This window comes from Arachis duranensis, chromosome 10 (genome assembly GCF_000817695.3).
Source record: "Arachis duranensis cultivar V14167 chromosome 10, aradu.V14167.gnm2.J7QH, whole genome shotgun sequence".
NCBI classification, from domain to species: Eukaryota; Viridiplantae; Streptophyta; class Magnoliopsida; order Fabales; family Fabaceae; genus Arachis; species Arachis duranensis.
In genome coordinates, this window is record NC_029781.3 from 61,814,915 (window position 1) to 61,836,267 (window position 21,353).

The 21,353-nt window shown below is 34.1% G+C and overlaps 1 protein-coding gene and 1 long non-coding RNA gene across 5 annotated transcripts; both read right to left on the reverse strand.

The window, feature by feature from the left end:
* Positions 1-6,310: 6,310 nt before the first annotated feature.
* Positions 6,311-7,230, reverse strand: LOC107469770 (uncharacterized). The gene is made up of 2 exons (XR_001588240.3): positions 6,777-7,230; positions 6,311-6,692 (listed from the first exon to the last, which is right to left on the reverse strand). It is a non-coding gene; the product is annotated as an uncharacterized LOC107469770 (long non-coding RNA).
* A 2,239-nt stretch (positions 7,231-9,469) lies between these two features.
* Positions 9,470-19,230, reverse strand: LOC107469773 (uncharacterized). Of its 4 annotated transcripts, XM_052255299.1 has the most exons (17): positions 18,872-19,230; positions 18,655-18,765; positions 18,286-18,453; positions 18,060-18,159; positions 17,860-17,969; positions 17,635-17,729; positions 16,995-17,076; positions 16,668-16,880; positions 16,455-16,514; positions 13,411-13,490; positions 12,683-13,005; positions 12,491-12,582; positions 12,254-12,383; positions 10,536-11,590; positions 10,163-10,464; positions 9,862-10,029; positions 9,470-9,783 (listed from the first exon to the last, which is right to left on the reverse strand). In XM_052255299.1, the coding sequence occupies exons 1-17, from the start codon at positions 19,010-19,012 to the stop codon at positions 9,648-9,650; spliced, it is 3,366 nt and encodes a 1,121-aa protein (XP_052111259.1). In that variant the 5' UTR covers positions 19,013-19,230; the 3' UTR covers positions 9,470-9,647. The 4 variants fall into 4 exon arrangements, with proteins under 4 accessions (XP_052111259.1, XP_052111258.1, XP_052111257.1 ...); XM_052255298.1 differs by having other exon boundaries at positions 17,860-18,159; positions 18,655-18,762; positions 18,872-19,229; XM_052255297.1 differs by having other exon boundaries at positions 17,860-18,159; positions 18,289-18,453; positions 18,872-19,229.
* Positions 19,231-21,353: the final 2,123 nt, after the last annotated feature.

A 21,353-nucleotide genomic window follows, 5' to 3' on the forward strand; every position in this document is an offset into this window, starting at 1 on the left:
AAGTGTACCGGGTCGCATCAAGTAATAAAACTCACCGGAGTGAGGTCGATCCCACAGGGATTGAAGGATTGAGCAATTTTAGTTTAGTGGTTGATTTATTCAAGCGAATCAAGTATTGGTTGAGTGATTTTGTATCCAACAGTAAGTAAATAACAGGAAATGTAAAGGGAGAGGGATGAATTGCAGAAATTAAAAAGAACTGAAAGTAAAGGTGCTGAATCTTAAAGAATAAGAAATTAAATGACTGAAACTTAAAGTGCAAGAAATGTAAATTGCAGTAACTTAAAGTGCAAGAAATATAAATTGCTTGTATGGAAAAAGGGAGTTGAGGACTGGGATTTCAGAATTCAAGCAAGGGAAATTAAATTGCAACAATTATCAAAGCAAGAGATGATTTGAATTCTGTTAGATCTCAAACAGAAAGGGAAATTAAATTGCAGCAGGGGTTCACAGAAGAACCAAAAGGAAAAATGGGATCTCAGGACTCCAGAGACTAGATATCAAAGTCTAGATCTCAATTGCCTTCCCAGATCCAAGTTCACAAAGCAATTAACAAGAAATTAAAGAAGAAGTAGTAAAGGAAATGTAATTGAACTCAATTATGCAGAAGAGAAATTAAAGAGATCTTGAATGGAGATTGAGACAGAAATTCCTCAATTCTTCACACCCAAGACTCAAACAAGAAAAGTAAAAATACTCAAGCAAGAACGAAGAAGAAGAGAGATCAATTCCCCTTCCCAATTCTCTCAAATCTCAGTTCCTAGCTCTCAATGAAGTCTCAAAATGTAAAAGTTCAAAAATCAAAAGAAGGGTCAAAAGTCAAAAGTAAAAAAAAAGGTCCTAATTACATCAAACTATCTCCTACTTATACATTTTCTATTCTTGGATTTTGGAATTTGGATGGGCTTTTGATTTGGTGAAGAAATGAATTAAATTGGATTTTTAATCCAACTTTCAGCCCATGAGAAAGTAGCTTCCAGGAGGCTGCCCTGCCCTTGTGGAGGGCAGAGCAGGAAAATTGTGCAAGCGGTCTCGTGCGTGTGATGGGCGTGAGAAGTATCAGGATGCTGCCCTGCCCTTGTGGAGGGCAGGGCAGAGTTGCATGGTGCGCCAAGTGCTGCTCGTGCGTGCGTGCTGCTGGCCGAGTGTTCAAGTCCTGGCCGTGCCAAAATGCTGCGCCATGCATCAAGAAATGCTGCCCTGCCCTTGTGGAGGGCAGGGCAGAGTGCGTCATGGTGCATTTGAAATATTTCGCGTGCCATGTCTTGGACATCATCAGGGTAGCGCTCAAGTGGTGCAGCTTCCTTGCTTTCTTAGTGAAGCCTTCGTGTTCGAGACTTACTGGGAGCATTTTGGCCAATTTTTGGCTTATTTTCCTTTGTGAGTAGCGCCACTTCTTTCCTTCTTGTACTTGGGTTCGAAACCCATGGGTGGCACTTGGAGATAATTTCCTTTGATTTTTTCTTGCATGGAGCCCGATATTGCTCTTGAGGAGAGCAGGGCAAAATTTCTTTGGAAGCTTGGTTCATTATGCTGCTCTCTTGGAGGGCAGTGTGCTCTCCTGGAGGGCAGTGTGCTCTCCTGGAGGGCAGTGTAGCTTCCTCCCTTCCATGCGCCACTTTCTTTTTTCCTTGGGGCACGCTTTCTTAAGCCACGCTTCCTATTTTCTTCTTTTCTTCACCTTCAAATAATCAAAACAACCAATCAAAGTATCACTAAATTCACAAGGCTTATAAATCAATTAAAAATCAATTAAATTTAGCTTAAACCTCATGAGTTAGCATCAATTAAATGGTGGTTGTTTGATTCAAATAAAACATGCAATTCCACTCTAAATTGCTTACTTCTAGTGCAAGAAAGTGCATAAAGACTAGTGAAACAAGTGAAATTAGCTTGAAAAATGGGTATATGATGACTTGTCATCACAGACATTCTAGGACCCGATGAAGAGGGATCTGATGTCTAGTTCCTATTTGATGCTGCTTGTTTTCTGATGTTAACAATTTTTTGTCTTTGGATATATTTTGGATACTATCTTTTAACTTTGAATGATTGTAATAGTTGTAAGAACTTAACTTTGAACTGTTCTGGTAGACTATTTTGGACACTTAACAACTTTTGTGCAGATTCATTTACCCTCTTTAATATCAAAAGGAAGAGTAAATAAAAAAAAAGAATTGTTAAGATGTTTATTTGTTTGATGAATTGTGTTGACTGAGGTTGGGTGCTGTTTTTAAGACTATTCGAAGTTGGCTGATGTTTTGAAAGTATTGTGGTAGCTCAGATTGATATTTTTATAAATATTATTACTGCTGATTCTAAATGATCTTTGATATTAAGTTGAAGTTGTTCGATAATTTTTTTTGGATAAATAACTTTATAAATATTTGCTAGTGATCAAACAGGTTCTCTCCTATATAAAATTGCTTGAAATAGCTTTTGGATATTTGGCATTGTTTCCTTTTAAATTTTGTGGATCATAGGTTGAAAACTACAAACATCAAGGGAGAGCCAAGTGAATAAAAGAAAAGGAAGAGTTTTATATCAAATCATAATCATCAAAGAAAAGTTTTTAAAACTCTTCTTATTTCTTTTCAATTTAATTTATAATGTTTGTCATGAAAGAAAAGATTGTTGACTTTGAAGAACTAACAATATATTACAGATGATGACTGATGCGTGAGCATCTTGTACCATTTTCCCTTAGTTTTCTAGTCATTTTTTGTTAGAATTTATTAAGTTTTATATTATTTTAGTGCGAAAATCCTCTTTGTATGCTACTTTGAGTTGTTTTGGTGTTTTAATTATTTCATGTGAAATTCAGGCGAATTTGGCAGAGTTTTGTGCAAAAAAAAGGAAAAAAGTGGATGATGTCAACCTTAACCTCCTTGCATTCTAATGAGCATAACTTGAGCTATAGAGGTGTAATTGATGCGGATTTAATGGCGTTAGAAAGTCAACATTTTGAGCTTTCCAACGATATAGAATAGTATATACTTTTCTTCTAGAATCACTGCTAGTTCGGGCACATTTAGCACCTAAGAAGGACAGAACCAACGCCCAAGCATTGCCAATTCTGGTGCTAAACGCCACCAAAATGACACCAAATGCCTACAACAGCCCCGGACCTAAGAAATCTGCATAATTAATGAAGATTTGAAGACACCAAGCTTAAAATACAAGAAGGATCATTAGTTACACAGTCATTAAGAAAAGATTTGATTTTCTTAGATTTGATTTTGTTTTGATTTAGTTTGAATTTGAATAATTAGATTTGATTTAGTTTGAAATTGAATTCTAAGTTTATTCTTAGAGTTTCTACTATAAATAGGGGACTTCCTTCTTCCCCAGGGGGACATGCCTCTCGGAGGGGGATCTTTTCTCTCGGCGCTTTTCAGAATCCTAGTTTTTCTCTATAAGTCATGAGCCACTAAACCTTCTTGGTTATGGTTAGGAGCTCTTTTTATTTTTATGGATTAAGACTATTGCTTTTCTATTTTAATTAATGTATTGATTCAGTTTCAAGGATTATTTTCGTTCTTAATCTTATGAATCTGGGTGGAACGAGAGTATGACCCTTATTCTACATGAGTTCTTTTGATTCTCGAGAGAGTTATCTTGCTTGAACAACAGCTTGAAAATAAATTCCTCCTAAATTGCTAATTACATGAACTAATTGGGATATGTGACATATAATCCTATTGGTTTTGGGTAATTAGGGTTTTTGTAGCTATAAACTAGTTTTGCACTTAACCTCTAATCGGAATTAAGTGACCTCAACGGTGGCAGTTAAGGAAGGTTATAGGAGGCTGAATCACTAAGAGATTATGGTTTAATCATTTACAGTTTACCATGGAATGAATCATTCATGATTAAAATAGTTGGTAAGAACTTTTAATCTGGAAAAATAAACATCTTCGAAACCTCAACTGTGTTCTCTCACTGTTTTTACACCAAAGCTTTTAATTGCTTTCTTTATTCTCTTGTTTACTGTTTCATGCAAATTATCCCAACAAACACTCTTTTCTGTTTGCCTGACTAAGCCATTCATTCGACCATTGTTGTTCAATCCATCAATCCTCATGGGATCGACCCTCACTTACCTGAGGTATTACTTGGACGATCCGGTGCACTTTCCGGTTTAGTTGTGGATATTCTAAAAATCCGCACGAATGACTAAATATTATTATTGGTTTAAAAGCCAATTATGTGTGTAATTAGTTTGCTTAAGTGTGCAAGAAATTAAATCAAAGCAAACAGGCCCAAGAAGCAAGAAAATAAGCCCAACAATTATTAAATCCCAAAGAAATCTGAAAGGCTGATGTGAAGCAAAAAAAATTGAACCAAACACAAGCATACGGCCCAAATAAGTGATCCAAGTCCAATCACTTACTCCCTCTAGTTGGTAGCTAACTAAAGAAAGGATCTCCAGTTTCATTTGAACTAAAACACACAACCGAACCAAATTGTCTCTTCTCTCTCCTCTCTTTTTCATTTATCCACGTGAAACTCTAAAGCAAAGCAAGAAAAATGGGAAACTCTAAGTTAGGACAAAATCAAAGAACAAAAAGTGAATTACCAAATCTAAGGAAGAAGAGGAAGTCAAAGAAGTTAGGACTAAAGGCAAACTTCATATCCAAAGCCTCATCAGAAAAGTCTTTCCATTTTTGTGCAACATTGAAGTTTGTGGATGAAAACATTCTCTCTGTATACACCGAATCGAAAAGCTCAAGAAATTGAAGGCCATGGAGATTTGTAAAGAATCAACGGACTAGAAAGTTACTTGGAGCCAAAGTTTAAATGCACGGCTCAGATTCAAGAAGCAATTTGAAAAAGGATGAAAGAGAAGATAGAAGGTATGGATGCATGTATGATTCAGTCACTGCTACTACTTTATCTCTCATCTGTGACATCGCCACTGCTACTGATTTTGGGGAAGAAGAAATCAAACATGTGCAAGCCAAGGTTCAAGCATTGGAAGCTTCACTCCTATATTAAAGGGGTGAACGGCAAAAGATTGATTGAAGAAGTTAGAGCACAATGTTTGGTTCCCATAACTTACAGTGTTAATTAGCTTCTTCTCCTTCATGGTTCTTATTGAATGTTTTATTTTTTCAGTTTAATCTTTCTTTGTTTCAATAGTAAAAGTCATTATAGTGAGGAATGTAAAAAAAAGAAGTCATTGAGTGAAAAGTGAAAAAAGGCAGAGAGAGTTAGACTTAAAGAAAAGCCAATGTTTATTTTAGAAATCCTTTCTTAGTTTTTCTATTTTGTTTTTATGATCTTGAGGAGATTCCTTTACAAGTTGGGTGAACACTTTGCTATTTTTTGAAGCTTTGCAGTGTACCTTGTAATAGATGTGATAGAAAATTTCTTTGAAATTGTTTGACTTAATAAGCACGCTCATTTTCAAAAGTTGAAGCAAAAATGAACTATTTCATTTACGCCTTTATCAGTTTTGTGCTTAAATAAAGACAACGTGCTTATGAGATGTGCAAACCGTTTCTGAACTAGCTGAACAACTTTCGAGGTGGTCATGTTATTCAGTTCAGCTTTTGAATTTTCAGACGTTTTAACTTTCTCAAGTTTAGAAAATACGTAGTTTGCTTATATTGCTCTACAAGATTTTCTTAGTACATTGACACAGTTGAACAAATGTTAGACATCGCATAATTGAAATTATTAAATTATATTTAGTTTTGTTAATCATGAAAACTCAATCTGAGATATCTTGGAGCTAACAATCTTCTTCTTTATTATGATGACAAAATAAATAGATCTTTAAGAATTTCATTATTTCTCAAACATATATATTGTATATGTGTGATAGCATGAACAGCAATATAGGACTTTGATTATGTTTGCAATAACTAAGATATACTAAGGTAGCGTTTGTTTTGAGGTATTGAGACAGAGACTGAGATTTGGAGACTGGTACTAAAATTTCTGTTTCTGTCTCCAAAATTTATTTCAGTATCTTCAAAAGATAGGGACACAGGGGATTAAAATTTTTAGAGATGGAGATTGAAACTTTAATAATATTTTATACCTAAAATACTTTCATTTCAATTAATTAATTATAATTTTACCCTTTGTACAAATTAAATTAGAGTTCCATTTTTGTTTCAATTCCTATCTTCCATTTTACACCAAACAGAAGACTGAAATTTATTTTAATCTCTGTCTCTTAATCTCTGTCTCTCGGTCTCAGTCTTTCTGTCTCTGTGTCTCCACCAAACACTACCTAATACTTCATGACATAATCATCTCATAGGAAGTTGTTTGCATGAAAGAAATCAACACGGCAAGGTTCCAAGAAACAGAGTTCATCAAAAACACAAATAGAACTAGCAGCATAATGTCCACAACGAAGAAGGCAAGGGAAAATACATATGGTTTGGAAAGCCCCCCGCCCCACCTAACAACTGGATAAAGATAAATGTAGATGCAGCATTCTCAACAAATACAAATACAGGAGCTTCAACTACGATCATAAGAGAAGCTAGGGACACATAAGAAGAGGTAATGCCAAAAAAATCAAAGTTAGATCGAGTCTGGTTGCAAAGGCTTATGCTATTAGAGAAGCAATGATATTAACAAGGAACTTAGACAAATCCATAATCGAATCGGATTGCATATCAATAGTTGAATCTTTGAAATCAGGAGGCATCATTTGGGAAATTGACCCAGCCCTGGAAGACATTGGGAAAATAAAATCAGAATTAGCAAACTGTGGGTTCACTTGGATTCCAAGGGAGGGAAAAAGAATGGTGCACCTAATCGCAGAAGCAAGAAGTTAAGACAACATCAACCATAATTGGAACACTTCTCTTCCGGAAGATCTGAGGGAGCAAGCAACAAAGGTGAAACTGAATCCACGAAGAGGTCAGAATCCTGGGATTGGTAGCCAATCATACCAATTGATCAATTTGTAGCGAGCAGTAGCAGCGGAGTGGAAGACTAGGGCTGTTATACATCAAACGGAAGGGCCAAAAGGTAGGAAAGAGGTTTGACAGCCTAATCTTCCACCACACTTATTGGAGGCAGAAATCATTCAATCAGAAACACGAGAATCAAACAGAAATCCTTCAGAAGAACATCTTTGACTGTCGCAAATCGCTCTGCCAACAAGCTCCAGATCAGAAGTGGTTGAATCATTCTCACAGTTCTTCGCCGCCCACTTGTAGAACTAAGCTTTGGAGAGACTGCAACTACTAGTTTAAAGAATAAGTTTTGAGTAAAGTCTAGGACCAGTATTTAATTATAAAAAAAATGAATGATCTCTTGTTATTGGATGTAATTTTATACATTAAAAATATTATTAATAACTAATTGATAAATACAAAAAACAAAAATTATTTGCCCTTAACACTTTTTAAAATTTTGAGGGATTAGTTAGGCACTTAGCTTAGAAGTCGGTAGGGAGAGTGATTTGAATTTAATGAGGATGGATCGGATCTTTTGCTGACCCGTTCGGGTTATGTGGTGTGTCTCTTTAGCGTGGGTCGAGCCTGTTCAGCCCATACCGCATCCAAAAATATATTGAGTTTAGATTAAGAGGAATAATTTAAAAAAGTTTTTAGGGTTCAAGTAATTTTCTCAACAAAAATTCATCTTTTATGGTATATCACAAATTTTATTTTTCCGTGAACTGATTTATCAGCTTCTTAACATTTGTGAGTACAAAACTACAAATAATAGATTATTATTTAGCAATAATATCACGAATACAATGACTCATCACTCATCTTTACAACTCTTAATTTTACCATTTTTCTAGATCTTCATTGTTAGTTCAAGATTGAATTCTTACCCATACATGTAATTTTTACCTGCAGAAACTAAAAAGACAAGTAAATAAAGAGTAATTATAACACCTTTGTATATACATCTTTTGTGCATCTTTAGTATTAAAAATAAGAATTATTCTTTACATACAAGCAATTTTAACATTTAAGTTTATCCAAATAATTTTAGATCACGCGTTTTTTTTTTTCCGTTTTTTTCTCCTGTTGAGCTTCTTTTTCTTCTTCTTTCAAATTTACGTATACAGATTCTTCTTCTTCGTTATACATATCGTCGTTACTGTTATTGTTATTGTTGAATTTTTGCCCTGTTGATGTTGTTTGATCCAAAATTAATTTTAGATGTGTTTCTATTCAAGATTCAGTCTTGTTTGTGACTTTATTTTCGAACTGATTTTATGTGTCGCAATCATTATGTAATTTCAGTTTATATTTGAGTTAATTGTGTCGTAATTGTTATGTAATTTCAGTTCATTTCTGAGTTAATTATATTGCAGACCATTATGTAATTTTGGTTCATTTCTGAGTGAATTAAGGTACATTTGGACTCGTTGTCCACCACAATTCAAAATCCTTTCTATTCTTTTTCCTCATCTTTTACTACTTTTTCTTCTTCATCTTCACCTTCTTATTTTATTTTTTCAAAATTCTTTTTATTTACTTTCTTGAGAGGAATAAAACCAAGAAAAAGAAGAAAATATCAAACAAAAAAGAAGAAAAAAAATATATTAATTACATTGTCCGGATCTGTTTTTGTTCATTATTCAGTCTTGTTTGTGTCCTTATTTTTTAACTGAGTTTATGTGTCGCAATTATTATGGTAAATTTCGGTTTATTTCTCAGTTAATTGCATCGCAATTGTTATGTAATTTCGGTTCATTTTCTGAGTTAATTGTGTCGCAGTCCATTATGTAATTTCGCTTAATTTCTGAATTAATTGTTGCAATCATTATACAATTTCAGTTTATTTTTTAGTGAATTAAGGTGCATTTGGACTCGTCCTGCACAATTCAAAATTCCTTCTCCTCTTCCTATTCATCTTCTTCTTTATCTTTTTCTTCTTTATCTTCTTTTTTTCATTTTCTTATAGTTCTTCTTGTTTCACTATCTTAAGAGGAATAAAACCAAAAGGAAGACAAGAAAATATCAAACAAAAAAGAAGAAACATATTAATGACGTCTGATTTAAAATTTATTTTGGATGCGTTTTTGTTCATGATTCAATATTGTTTGTGCACTTGTTTTCGAACTAAGTTTATGTGTCGCAATCATTATGGTAAATTTCAATTCATTTCTGAGTTAATTGTATCACAATCCATTATGTAATTTCGGTTCATTTCTGATTGAATTAAGATACATTTGGACTCGTTCTCCTACACAATTCAAAACTCTTTCTCCTTCACTTTCTACTACAATAACAGCAACAACAAAAGAATGACGATGAATAAAAAAACGCAAAGAAGAAAAAGGAGGAGAAGAAAAAGGAAGAAGGGCAGGAGAAGAAGGCGAAGGGGGAGGAGAAACGCGAAGAAGAAGACAACGACGACGATAACGTAAATGGTGTGCGCGTGTAATCACGTTCTTTTTAACGAGAATAGTTTTTGTTGGTGTTAAGTCTACTTAGTTGGACTTAAATGACAATATTGCTTTGATATATAGCAAATCTGTAAAAATAATTGATAAGAATTAACAAGATAAAACATTTATTCTTTATACAATAAAAAATATATAAAGAAAATGTACCCTAAGCCGATCTATATAACATACCAGTACCTAACCTATGGCTACGGTATATCACAAAATGAATGAGATTAATATTTCCTAATCTGCCCCATAAATTAATTCATGTACAGTTGCTTTTCACCTCAGCTGCGAATTGTGAAGACATCTTACTGTACAAATCACCCTGACATACCAATGATATATCTTCCGGAGACATCATTGTGCATCTGCTCAAGTAATGTTGAGCACTCCGGGCCCTGCATTCAAACACTAAGATTGAGTAACTAAAGACTTTCATAATAAACTGAATGCACTAAAAAGCCGTTCAAGTATACCTTTTTCCTCTCTTCTTCTCAACACCTTGCAAAATGCGTAAACCTTCTGAAATCGAAATTTGGCGAACCGTAGATAGATACTCATTGAATGCAGTGCCTTTCAGCGCCAGTGATAATCTTGTAGGAACAATGGACTGGATCACCTTCATCAGAGATGTTTTGCTTTCACTGTATGGTAGAGGTTACAAAGTGAGGTTGACACCAAGAGATAGCTTTTTGTTTACATAAATAAATAAATAGAAAAAGAATCGAGACAGGTACAGAACTGTGATAGGCATTAGCATGAAAGTCGAGTAAATACCTCTTAGTATCGTTCATTGTTTTCTTCAGCTCTAATTGTTTATTAGTATATAAAGTTGTGATTTTTTTGTGATCCTGTCTAGATAACTTCCCCAGTGTCATAACATTAGTAGTGGAAGCCAACATTTCCGAAGTTATATCTGTATTGTTTTCAGGCTCAAAACCAAACATAGATCCTACATCTGAAATACATTTAGCATAAAAACAAAACCCGTGTACAGCAATCGTGGACATCATCGCTTGCTCATTATACCAATTAAATGTGGCTTCATCAGAAAGAAACTTGGGATGTTCCATGATACCCTGCATATTCAATAAGGTATAAGAGAGGTGATAAATATCAACTGAGAGAGATTGGAAAATTTGACACTTACACATTCTTTTTCTTGATGATTACGAAATAACAGGTCATCTTCTGAGAGTAGGTTACTCAACCCACTTGCAAGTTTAACAACTTGAATAGCACCTAGCTGTTCTGCAGTGCCATGCTGTCCTAAATCCATTCGGTGATCACGAAGTTTCCTCCACATATTTTGAACCACATCTGTTTCCATAATCAAATTGGAGTCTAATTCTGATTTTGGTTTGAATTCATCACGAGTCGTGTCATATAGACTTGTAGCTTCATTGTTCTCATCTCGAAAATCTTGTACAGCCGCCGTAGAATAAGATTCTTGAATTCTAGCATCAAGTGGTTCAAATTTCTGCAGGAATTTGGATCTGCCCTGATAATCACTTAGAGTGAAAGGAGTAATGTTATTATTTGGAAAAGAGTTAGTTGGGCCAGAAAGAAGGTCAGAAGTCACTGCACTAAATGTGGTCCCTATTCTATTTTCAGTTAAGCATGCAACTTCAGCCGTTCCTGAACATTTACAATCATCCAAACCAGAACAAGCTAGCTTGTGAAATGACTTGCTGGTGTATGTTTCAGATTGAAACTTGCAGGGAGATTCATTGTTGACTTCAAAAGTTTGTCCATTATAAGGTTGAAAATATGTAGACTGTCCATTATCATTTGGATCCTTATTTACAGAACCAGAGGAAATGACCGGCTTCTTTTGGCAATTTTGCCAAGATGAAATTCCTAGGAGTCCAGAACAACTAGAAAGCTCAGACATAGTACTACTATATTGACTGTCAGACTGGCTGCACTTTGAAATAGATCTATTCCTCTTAGCGGTATCTACATAATTAGTGTCCATAGATTGCACATCTGAATCAAATTTCCTTTCAACTGCATGAAACCCTTTCATACGTAAACCCTGCATGCATGAGTCTTCTTCCACTATGGTTATTAGCCTGGCAACTTCCGTCTCAATTAGTTTGGAAAACTCTGAAGGAAAACTCCATGGTATTATCTTTGGCAGTATCTGATGAGTAGCCTCGAGATCAAATGGAATTGAGCTATAAAATGTCTGCACTTTCTGATCTGGACAAAGAATAAAAAGAGATTAAGTTTTGGCAAGTCATTGCAATAACAATAAGATATGGGAATTTTGTGTGTGTGTATATATATATATATATATATATATGTAATGGAGTCATAACAAACTGTTATGACGAACAAAGCTGGTGAAAAAGAAAGACAGAAGATAAATGAGAAAACAAATATGTTCATTGAAGCACTTATTAGCGGCGTACAAAATTCAACAATTAATAATATTATATGATGCAGAAAAAGGAAACAATTACCTTGATTAATTAAAACTTACATCCTATTATCATCAAATATACGTGGAAGAAACAATGCCTTTCCTACTTAAAACAGATAAAACTACGGGGAAATAAATGGTATGGTATATAGACACAGAAGGAATTTCATGGAACGAATATATAAATAGTAGCAGTTCCAGTATTTGTATTCCGTTTGCCCCTCTCTCTCTCTTGATTTTCAATTTCTACTTTTCCTCTTTCGTTTTGTGTGTGAGTGTTTTGGGGGGAGGGAGGGAGCTTTTAACTTCTCTAACATTGTAAATGTTTTCTTTGATGTGAACAATGATACAGGCTATTGCTGAGATAACTAATAAAAACACTTCTTGATTATATAATTGTACGAGAAGAAGAAGCGAAGTTTAATTCACGTGTAATACACCTTTTGCATAGTTTTTACTCTGGAACCAAAACTGAAGTTGCATGATGATTTTGCGAATATCTCCGTTGCAAGACTGTATAAATCTCTCCAGTAAAAGAGGGCTGCTGTTGATATCTTCTGTGACACAAACCTGGAGATCATTCACAGAACAATGTATAAATTATTACATTTTGTTTCCAAACATTTTTTCTTTTCAATTTTTGTTCATTTGGGCTTTGGATATCTGAAAGCACATACCATGTACAAATGGCAAAGCAACTCATCTGCTAATGGCAACGAGAATGAAATATTTAGTCCCTCAAAATTACCTGGAAGGCCAACCTTATTACCTAAAATATACAACTAAAGTGTTGTTAAAAACACACTCATTGATAAAATCTATATGGTGATTTAAAAATTATGACTATAAAAATTAAAAAGCAATCCCACTATTGCTGGTCAATATTATAGGCCCTTTTGCTGTCTTAGCAATGTGTTGTATGGCAGAAATGCATCCACGATCTTCAGGAAAAAGCACATCCACATCCTCAACTAGAATTAATGTTTGTACATTATAACATGTAAATTCACTACTTTTGCGATGTAAGCTCCAAGATGTCCCATCAGGACTCTGGGATCCATCATCAGATATGGTTATCAGTTCAATGACATCCTTATCAATATCCTCTGCTGCTTTATCATTAGGAAATGCTGGAGCTGACGGCAATTTCACAGTTTTTTTCTCCCGTGAACACAGAGTGTGATCCAATAACCTGAAAATACATCATATAAATAAAACATCCATCGCAGAAATGGCTTGACAGAATGACTTACTACAATAAGTCTTTATCTAAAATTAAATCAAGGCAGACGATGTAACTGTAAGAATGAAATAGAATAGACAAGCATAGCAGAAATAGAGATAGTATAGTGTATAAGATAGTAGATTGTAGCAGAGAATTGAAGAGAGAATGAACGTAGAAACAGAGGAGCTGAATCAGGGTTGTATGATTCTAGTGTCTCTGTTGATTAGGGAATGAAGAAAACTTACGAAATGGAAGACAATGAAATATTTATTTTCAGCGAACGACAAAATACAACTTTAGACAAAAACACTAAAATAAACCAACAAAATATTGGAGGAAGGTGAAAGCATGTATAAGGAAAAGTAAAGAAACCTTTTGAAGCCGTGTGATCCAAGAGCATCTCCAAAATACTGCTTGACAGCAGTCCCATTTCGCCAGTCTGATGTATTAAGCTGTTGAGAGGCAATTAGATCATAATAATCATTAATTTCAAATATTTATGGCCAAATCCAAACCAAAATTACAGACCCCAATATTTCCAAAGAAAAAGAAAAGAATACATCTGTAAAAACCTAAACTGGAAATACTTGTTGAAGTATATAATAATGATAATTAAGTAGAATTCCGAGGTGAAATCAGTGGGATTTCATACTCTTTACTGGTTTTTCTTATTTAATTAAAACAACAGGATTGAAAATACAATATGAAAATAGAATTGAGAATATGATAGAAACAGGTTGGCTTAGTTTACAAGAGGAGAGGTAAGTAGTTTAGTTGCTGATTCTAACTGTTTAGCAGGCATAAGAGCAGTAGTCTTACTCCTAGCTGAGCAGAATTAAACTACTCTTATGCCTGCTAATTCAGCTCCAACGGAACAAACAGATAGCCAACTAGCAGCAATTGGGGACTAAACAGTTAAAAACAGCAACTAAACTACTTACCTCTCCTCTTGTAAATTAAGCCAAACCTGTTTCTATCAAAATACAAGAAAGGAAATTGTAGAGTCCTATCATCTCTCCTAGGTTATGGGCATAAGGAACCCTTTGGCCACTATTTCTGTTCTTAGGAAATTCTTGTCTACCTCTTCTTATTTCACTGCTTCCTTTCAATTAAAAAAAATATACTCCCATGCTCTAATCATTCTTATCAACAAGCATGCCTGTAATGACAGCCTACTCATTCCCTAACCACAACACGTCTCATCTTTTTCCTAGAAAAATTAAAAGGTAAAGGAGAAATCTTTCTATCCCTAATGATTGACCTATTACATTTGCTTGTCTCCTTTTTTATCTTCCATTTCTTTTTCAGCATTACTTTTAACAGGGTCTTCTACAATACCAGCCCCTTGAAGAGCCAACATGATCTCAAGGTGGAAAGACGGGAAAACCATCTGAATTTCAGTGCCCCAGCTCCTACGAATTTTCAAAATCTACTAAATCTTGCTAATTGATCAACTCTCCAAGGTGTCCTGCTGTATTGGTTAACCTTGAGGACTTCTTCTAGTTGAGCCTGAAGCTCCCATCCTTCTGAAACAGCTGCTGGAAGTGGTTGCGGATGCAAATTCAAGCTAACACAGCTTTTTGATATTAAAAGAACTGGAGGAATTCTAGTTGTTTTGGGTAGGTTCAACTGATATAAAACGTACCCCACCCTTTCTAGTGTCCCAAATGGTCCATAAAACCTTGGATTAAGCTTTTGACTGACCCTTTTGGCCAGTGCCTGCATCTTATAAGGCTGCAACTTAAGATAAGCCATCTCCCCTTTCTCATAGGTCACAGTCTCCTTTCTAATCTGCACATGTCTTCATTTTTATTTGGGGAAATTTTAGCTCGTCAATCATCTGGTTCCTCTCATCTAAGAGGATCACAACTTCTACTACTATAGTTTCTCCTCCACCTCTCAAGAGCACTGGGGTTTCTCTACCAGAAAGCGATTTAAAAGAGGACATTCAATTCCAGCCATGATAATTGATGTGAAACCAAAATTTTGCACAAGCTGGCATTTAGACCGCTGTTTTTGTTTGGAACCTATAAGACACCTCAAGTAAGTTTCCAAGCATTTATTTACAGCCTCCCTTTGCCCATCCGTTTGCGGATGATAAGCAGAACACATCTTGAGGATGGTTCCAGAATCCAGATTCATTGAACAGCTTAACCCAAAAGTTGTTCATGAATAATTTATCCCGATCTGAAATAATTGAGCTCGGAAAGCCATGGAGTCGCACCACTTCTTTGACAAACACAGGAGCTACGTCTTTGGCGGTGTAAGGGTGTGCTAGAGCAAACAAATGGGGGTAATTAGTCATCGTATCTGCAACCACCAAGATAGTGTCCATTCTCAAAGCTTTAGGCAATCCCCATATGAAGTCCATAGACACATCAGACCATACATTTGTCGGGATAGGTAGTGGTTGCAAAAGGCCAGCGGGCAAAAAGTCTAGCGCATATTTCTTTGGCAAACCTAGCATTCTTTGATGTATTTATTTTTTCATTCCTTCCCAATACAGCACCCTGGAAATTTTCTTGTAGGTCCAAAAGTATCTAGAATGTCCCCCCACTTTTGTATGATAAAATTCTTTCAAAATTTGGGGAATCCTTTTGGAGTTTCTTGCAATCACCAATCTTCCTTTGTAATACAGCTTTCCACTTTTAATTTTAAACCCCGGACAAAAGTCCTTCCCTTACAAAAGCTCCTGAACATGCCAATGAGTTTGTCATCAGCTTGCACCTCACCTTCCAAGCCCTTTCCTTGCAAAAGCTCCAGAACATTTCCTCTGATTTCAATCTCTATACCTAATGTATCATCAGAGTTTCTCTCCTTCACTCTTTCTCCTCCTTTCTTATTCTACCCCACAAAATTCAGCAATTACAAATGAGCAGAAAAATTACACATCAAGTAGAAAACTCTAATAGCTGAAAAATTACAGATAGATCATGTAGGATGGTGTTGCTTTGATAACATGTTGAATTTATGGAAAAACAGGAGAGAGAGAGAGAGAGAGAGAGAGAGAAAAAAAAACATGTGGCAGAAAACATGGGTTCTAGACTTGAATATTTGCATTAGGATAGAGACCATTCAGCAGTATAGAAATATATAAATATATTTTCATTTTCGAAAACCAACAATATAATGACTTAAACTATTTCCTGTGATCAATGAAATCAATGCCTTGACCTACATCTCCTTCTATTCAATACTAATCACGTGACTGAATATTGAGTCACATGTTTCAATCCTAACAAATCACAATCTAGTTATTATCTAGCTAACTAGTTGCTAATACTTGATTTTGTGATGCCTTTCAAAAATCAAGGTGGATGTTCACAGGAAGCATCTGATCAACAAATATCATCAATATAAAAGTTCATCTGTTGAAAAACATAAAGGCCAAATATACTTGTATTGAAGAGTGATACCTCTAAAACGTCAAATCCTTGCTCTTGGGCACAAGCATAGACAGCAGCAGACTTGCCGCTCTGCAATAACAGAAAATAGAGAAAAGCACAACAATCAAATGATCCTTGCAGAGGAAAACCTGGAAATTCGTAACCTGCACATTTATAGTGAGAGAATAGTAGAAGAGAAAACATAGCTCTGGATATCTAGCATCCAAATGTATTTTCACGCACCCCAACAGGTCCTGTAATTAGAAGAAGATTCCGCAAGAATTTGTCCTGGTGTACATTTTCCAAATCAGAGTCACAATCAGAACCATTATAATCATAGTCTTGCAAGTCACTTTGATCCCCATTAGCGGAATGCATTCTGCTTTGCTTTCGTCTTTCCTTCCAAAGTTTTAACCACTCATGCAAGAAATTTACAGATTCATAATTACCGCACACCTAGACAAGAGATTGCACAAGAAAAGCACGAAGAACAATAAGAGTTATAACGTGAAAGTCCAATTAAATTCTTTTAGGAGAGGGAAAAAAGGGCAAGTACCAAAAATCTCTGACCTCAAAGGCCTTTGTTGGCTTGTACTTGTGAATCCATAAGCTTCCGGACTTACCTTGACATTTATGGTAGTAAGACTTCATACTACAATGTAGGATAAAAGGGTTTTAGCAAACAAATGTTCTAGCCGAGGCAAAAGAATATGAGGCAAAAGCAAAAATCAAAACTCATAATTTCCAAGTTGCTATGAATCTCGTTAGTCTAAGAAGCAAAATAAATCCAACTTAAAAACTGCCATTTTCCTACAACAACCACCAATTCTTATCCCACTGGGTAAGGTCGATCACATGGATTAACCAAGCCATTTTCTTACAACTGAATAAAAAATTATTCGCTGAACTACTAACAGAAACCTGGTACACCAAACCATGCTAAAACAGATAGATAGAGAAAGTGGAACATAGACAGTAACAATTAAATTTTGCTTAGACTACTAAACCATGTCAATCAAGATGTTAATCAAATGTTCTCATTACTTTCACCCAGAAACAATACACAGGCACACAAACCAATCAGTTATAATAACAAAAAATTTGGCACAAGGTCATGACTTATGAGCAGAGTCTAGAATGCAAAGGGAAAAGAAAAATAATAATAAAACAAGTTTACACAATTAGGGGTGTGCGCCATGCGCATGTCAACCTTTCTTGGAGAAATCTATTCGGGGGCTGAGTGTCTGATGATCTAAAACAACCTGCTTGCCCTGAAAAAGTACTGACTCCATCAAGCTCCAAATCCTGACAATAATTTTCAGCCATAGTTATAAGTGAATGAAATCCCCCTTCTAAACAAGCTTCTACAATGCACAAAGGGACCAGGTTACCAGGGAAAGGACACATTAGTTAGACTCTAGAACAAATTATATACCATCTTGGCATCATCTGACTTTGAAGGGCATATTGGTTGATCATCAGGCACAGCAGAGTTTGCTAGCGATATTTCTTGCAGAATGTCTGGCAGAAGAGAAAGCTGACCATCTGAGCAAGGCATAGCATTCTGAGAAATTAAAGCATGGAATTGGTCCACAGCACGATGAAGGTTATCAAAATTTAAGGGTTCAACAGAACTCATCAAAACAGGCAAATTCGGAGCTTCTGAACTGTATTTTGCAATGGTAGTCTTCCCCAAAAATGTCCAGTTATTCCAGTCAAGGGATGAGGTACCATCCTGCATTGGTAAAATTTATGTCTAACTCAAATTAGAAGAAGTTGCAGAAATTAAAGCTAACAAAGTAAGTATTAAGCTACCAATGATCATAAATAAGGAGTATCAAATTACCAACACAAATACCACTACCTGACAATTTTCAAAAATATGAACAGGACCCGAAATTCTTCCATCCTCTCTCCTGTCTGTGCATAAACAATGTTTTCTCTTATCCAGCTCCTGAGATTTCTTCCCTAATTTCCATAAAGAAAAAAATGGGTGTATTTGCTGCCCGGCAAACATCCTCGAATACTCCTGAATCAAAGAGATATATGTTGATCACAAATGGGTTGCAAAGGAACAAAAGTAGCTGAATCATGTCAGCACAGAAGTTTTATGTTCAATGTCTTAACTCTTAAAACACTCATATAGACCACATTGTTAATCCACACGCATTGAAAAAAGATATACGTACAAAAAAAAAAATATAGGGCAAGCTGCCAACGAGACACTAACCTCCGCTGACAATTTCGCCTCCAACCGCAAATCAATCTTCTGAACTGAGTCTGATGAAGCTGTCTCCTTAATTCGATTAACCAATACATTTTTCTTTGTCGTGCTACTCTGCTTAAGTAATTAGCATACATTAGGAAAACTGGAACTCCATATTTTAAAATTCTCAAGTCTAGAACTGAATGCGGTAACAAATATAAAAAGTAATAATAACCGATACCTTGGAAACTCTCCTGCAGGCAGTGACTGTTTTGTTACACTTTCTCCGTTTGATGCCACTGAAACCTTCTTTTTCCCCTGCTTCATGGCGGTTCGGTGAACCAATATCGTTGGGATTGGGCATCCGTACCGCATTCTTCATCGGCGGAGAATTCGTGCAAATTATGGTGAATTTCGGGCCCTTGGTGAATTAGGGTTTTGGCATTTGAAGTTAATTTCAGTGTAGAATATAAAGGGAAAATGGGATTCAAAAAAACAAGTATCTTTCCATGCATCTGAATCAAAATTCAATTTTTTCGGTTCTCCATTTATCTAAACTATGATTCTGAAAATTCAAACCGGTTTGTCAAACCAAAAAAACGGTTAACAAAATCGGTTGTAATCAATAATAGAAGCAATATTAAATTATGTTCGGTTGTAACAAAATATAGTATTATACATCTTAAAATTTGATAAAAAATGTAAAGATCGGTTAATTTTTCTTTTTTTCGTAATGTTACTTTTTTATTTTACACATAACTTCTACTTATATTGTCATTATTTTTTCTTGTTCTACGAAGTACATATAGTACTCTCTCTCTTTTTATTCTACTTAATAAAAAATATAATTATTAATATGTGTATAAAAAATGGTAAATAAATAATGAAAATAAAAATTAAAAATTTTGAAAGAATAATGAAACTAAAAATGATTTAAGATATTGAATATAAAACTAAAAGAAAAAAATTTTAGCAATTAAAATTATGTTTGAAAAAGAGTACTTTAAATTTTAATTTTTATATCTGCTTTAAATTAAATAAGATTCAAAAATAAATAAATTTACAAATATTTATAAGTTTTTATCTTGATTGTTACATATAATAACAATGTAATGATTTTAGTATTATACTTAAATTAATTTAAATTTTTTTATTCTAAACATTAAACAATTAAATAACTTATAAAAATTTTATTTTTATTTATTAATAATTTATTATTTATTAAAACTTTTATTTTTTATCTCAAATTTATAATTTAAAAAACATAAAAATTAATTTCCTAAAAATATTAGAAAAAAATAACAATATAAAAATTACAATTTTTTTTAAATTAAATGAAACTAAAATCTTAAAAATTTTATTAGTTAGAGACATAGAAGTTGTTGACATATTAGATCTAGAGAAAGATTAAGAATTATTATAAATAAGTGTTAAGAGTAGGAGAGATATTTAACAATGTAATGTTTTTATATTCAATTGTATATGTTAATAGTAGCTAAAATAGTAGTGTCCATATAATATTACTCTTCTAAGAAGATATAATATATTTGATATTTTTTTTATAATTGTTGACAAGTTTTATAATTTGATTAACAAAAAATATGAATACTTAATATCTTAAATTTTGTCGGAAAGCAATAAAATATGACTTAACAAAGATCTGAAAAATTAATACAATGGTAGTTATGGATCAAAGTGATAAACAAAAATGAGAGTTGGGATAATAGTACGGTGATAATTAATTGTGATTGGGATGAATAGAACAAGAAAAAAAAAAGAATAAAACAAGGCAACATAATAATAATGATAAGAGAAAGAATAGTGTATAATATGATGAGATAATATAATCAAAATAAAAATTAATAATTTTAAAAAATTATAAAATTAAAGATAATTAAAAAGGTTGAAGATAAGATTGAAGAAATATATTTTTTATCTATTAAAATTATGGATGGAGATAAAGAATATTTTGGATATAAATTTTTAAATTTGTTTTTAATTAAATAGGATTGAGAAAATAAACAAATTTAATAATATTTATAAATAACTAATCTTTAAAGAATATTAGTAAAACTTTCTGCTAGGGTTTAGGTATGAGTGATGGAGTGAGCGGGGGGTTTACGAAGAGGGTGACACACATTGAGGTAACCGGTAATATCGGCGATAAAACTTAGTAGAATATAAAAGGAAAATGGGATTCAAAAAATCAAGTATCTTTCAATGCGTCTGACGTTAGGATTTTTGCCAATAAAGAATTTCATAAAAACAGTCGCGTTGTAGATATAGTCTCTAAACCGACAGAAATCTCTTCGTACAAACGTTTTGGTTGTCACAAGTAACAAACCCCTTTAAAAATTGTTAACCGAGTATTTAAACCTCGGGTCGTCTTCTCAAGGAATTGCAGGGAGGTATGTTCTTATTATTGGCTATGAAAAAGGTAAAATTGGGGTTTTGGAAGTAAAGGTGGGAATATGTTATATGACAAGTAAAATAAAATAATAATAACTGTAAAATAAACTCTTGGCAAGATATGGGAACTGGAGGTCCTATCCTGGTTATCCTTATCAATTGTAATGAGAATTGGATTTTTCTCCCACTTTGTTAACCTCTAACAATGAAGGTAAGTTAAGTGGATGAATTCCAATTTCCAATTAACAATGAGTTTGATAACTCTAGAGTCACCAATTATTTAACCAAAGCCAAAAGGAAAGAAAATTGAAACT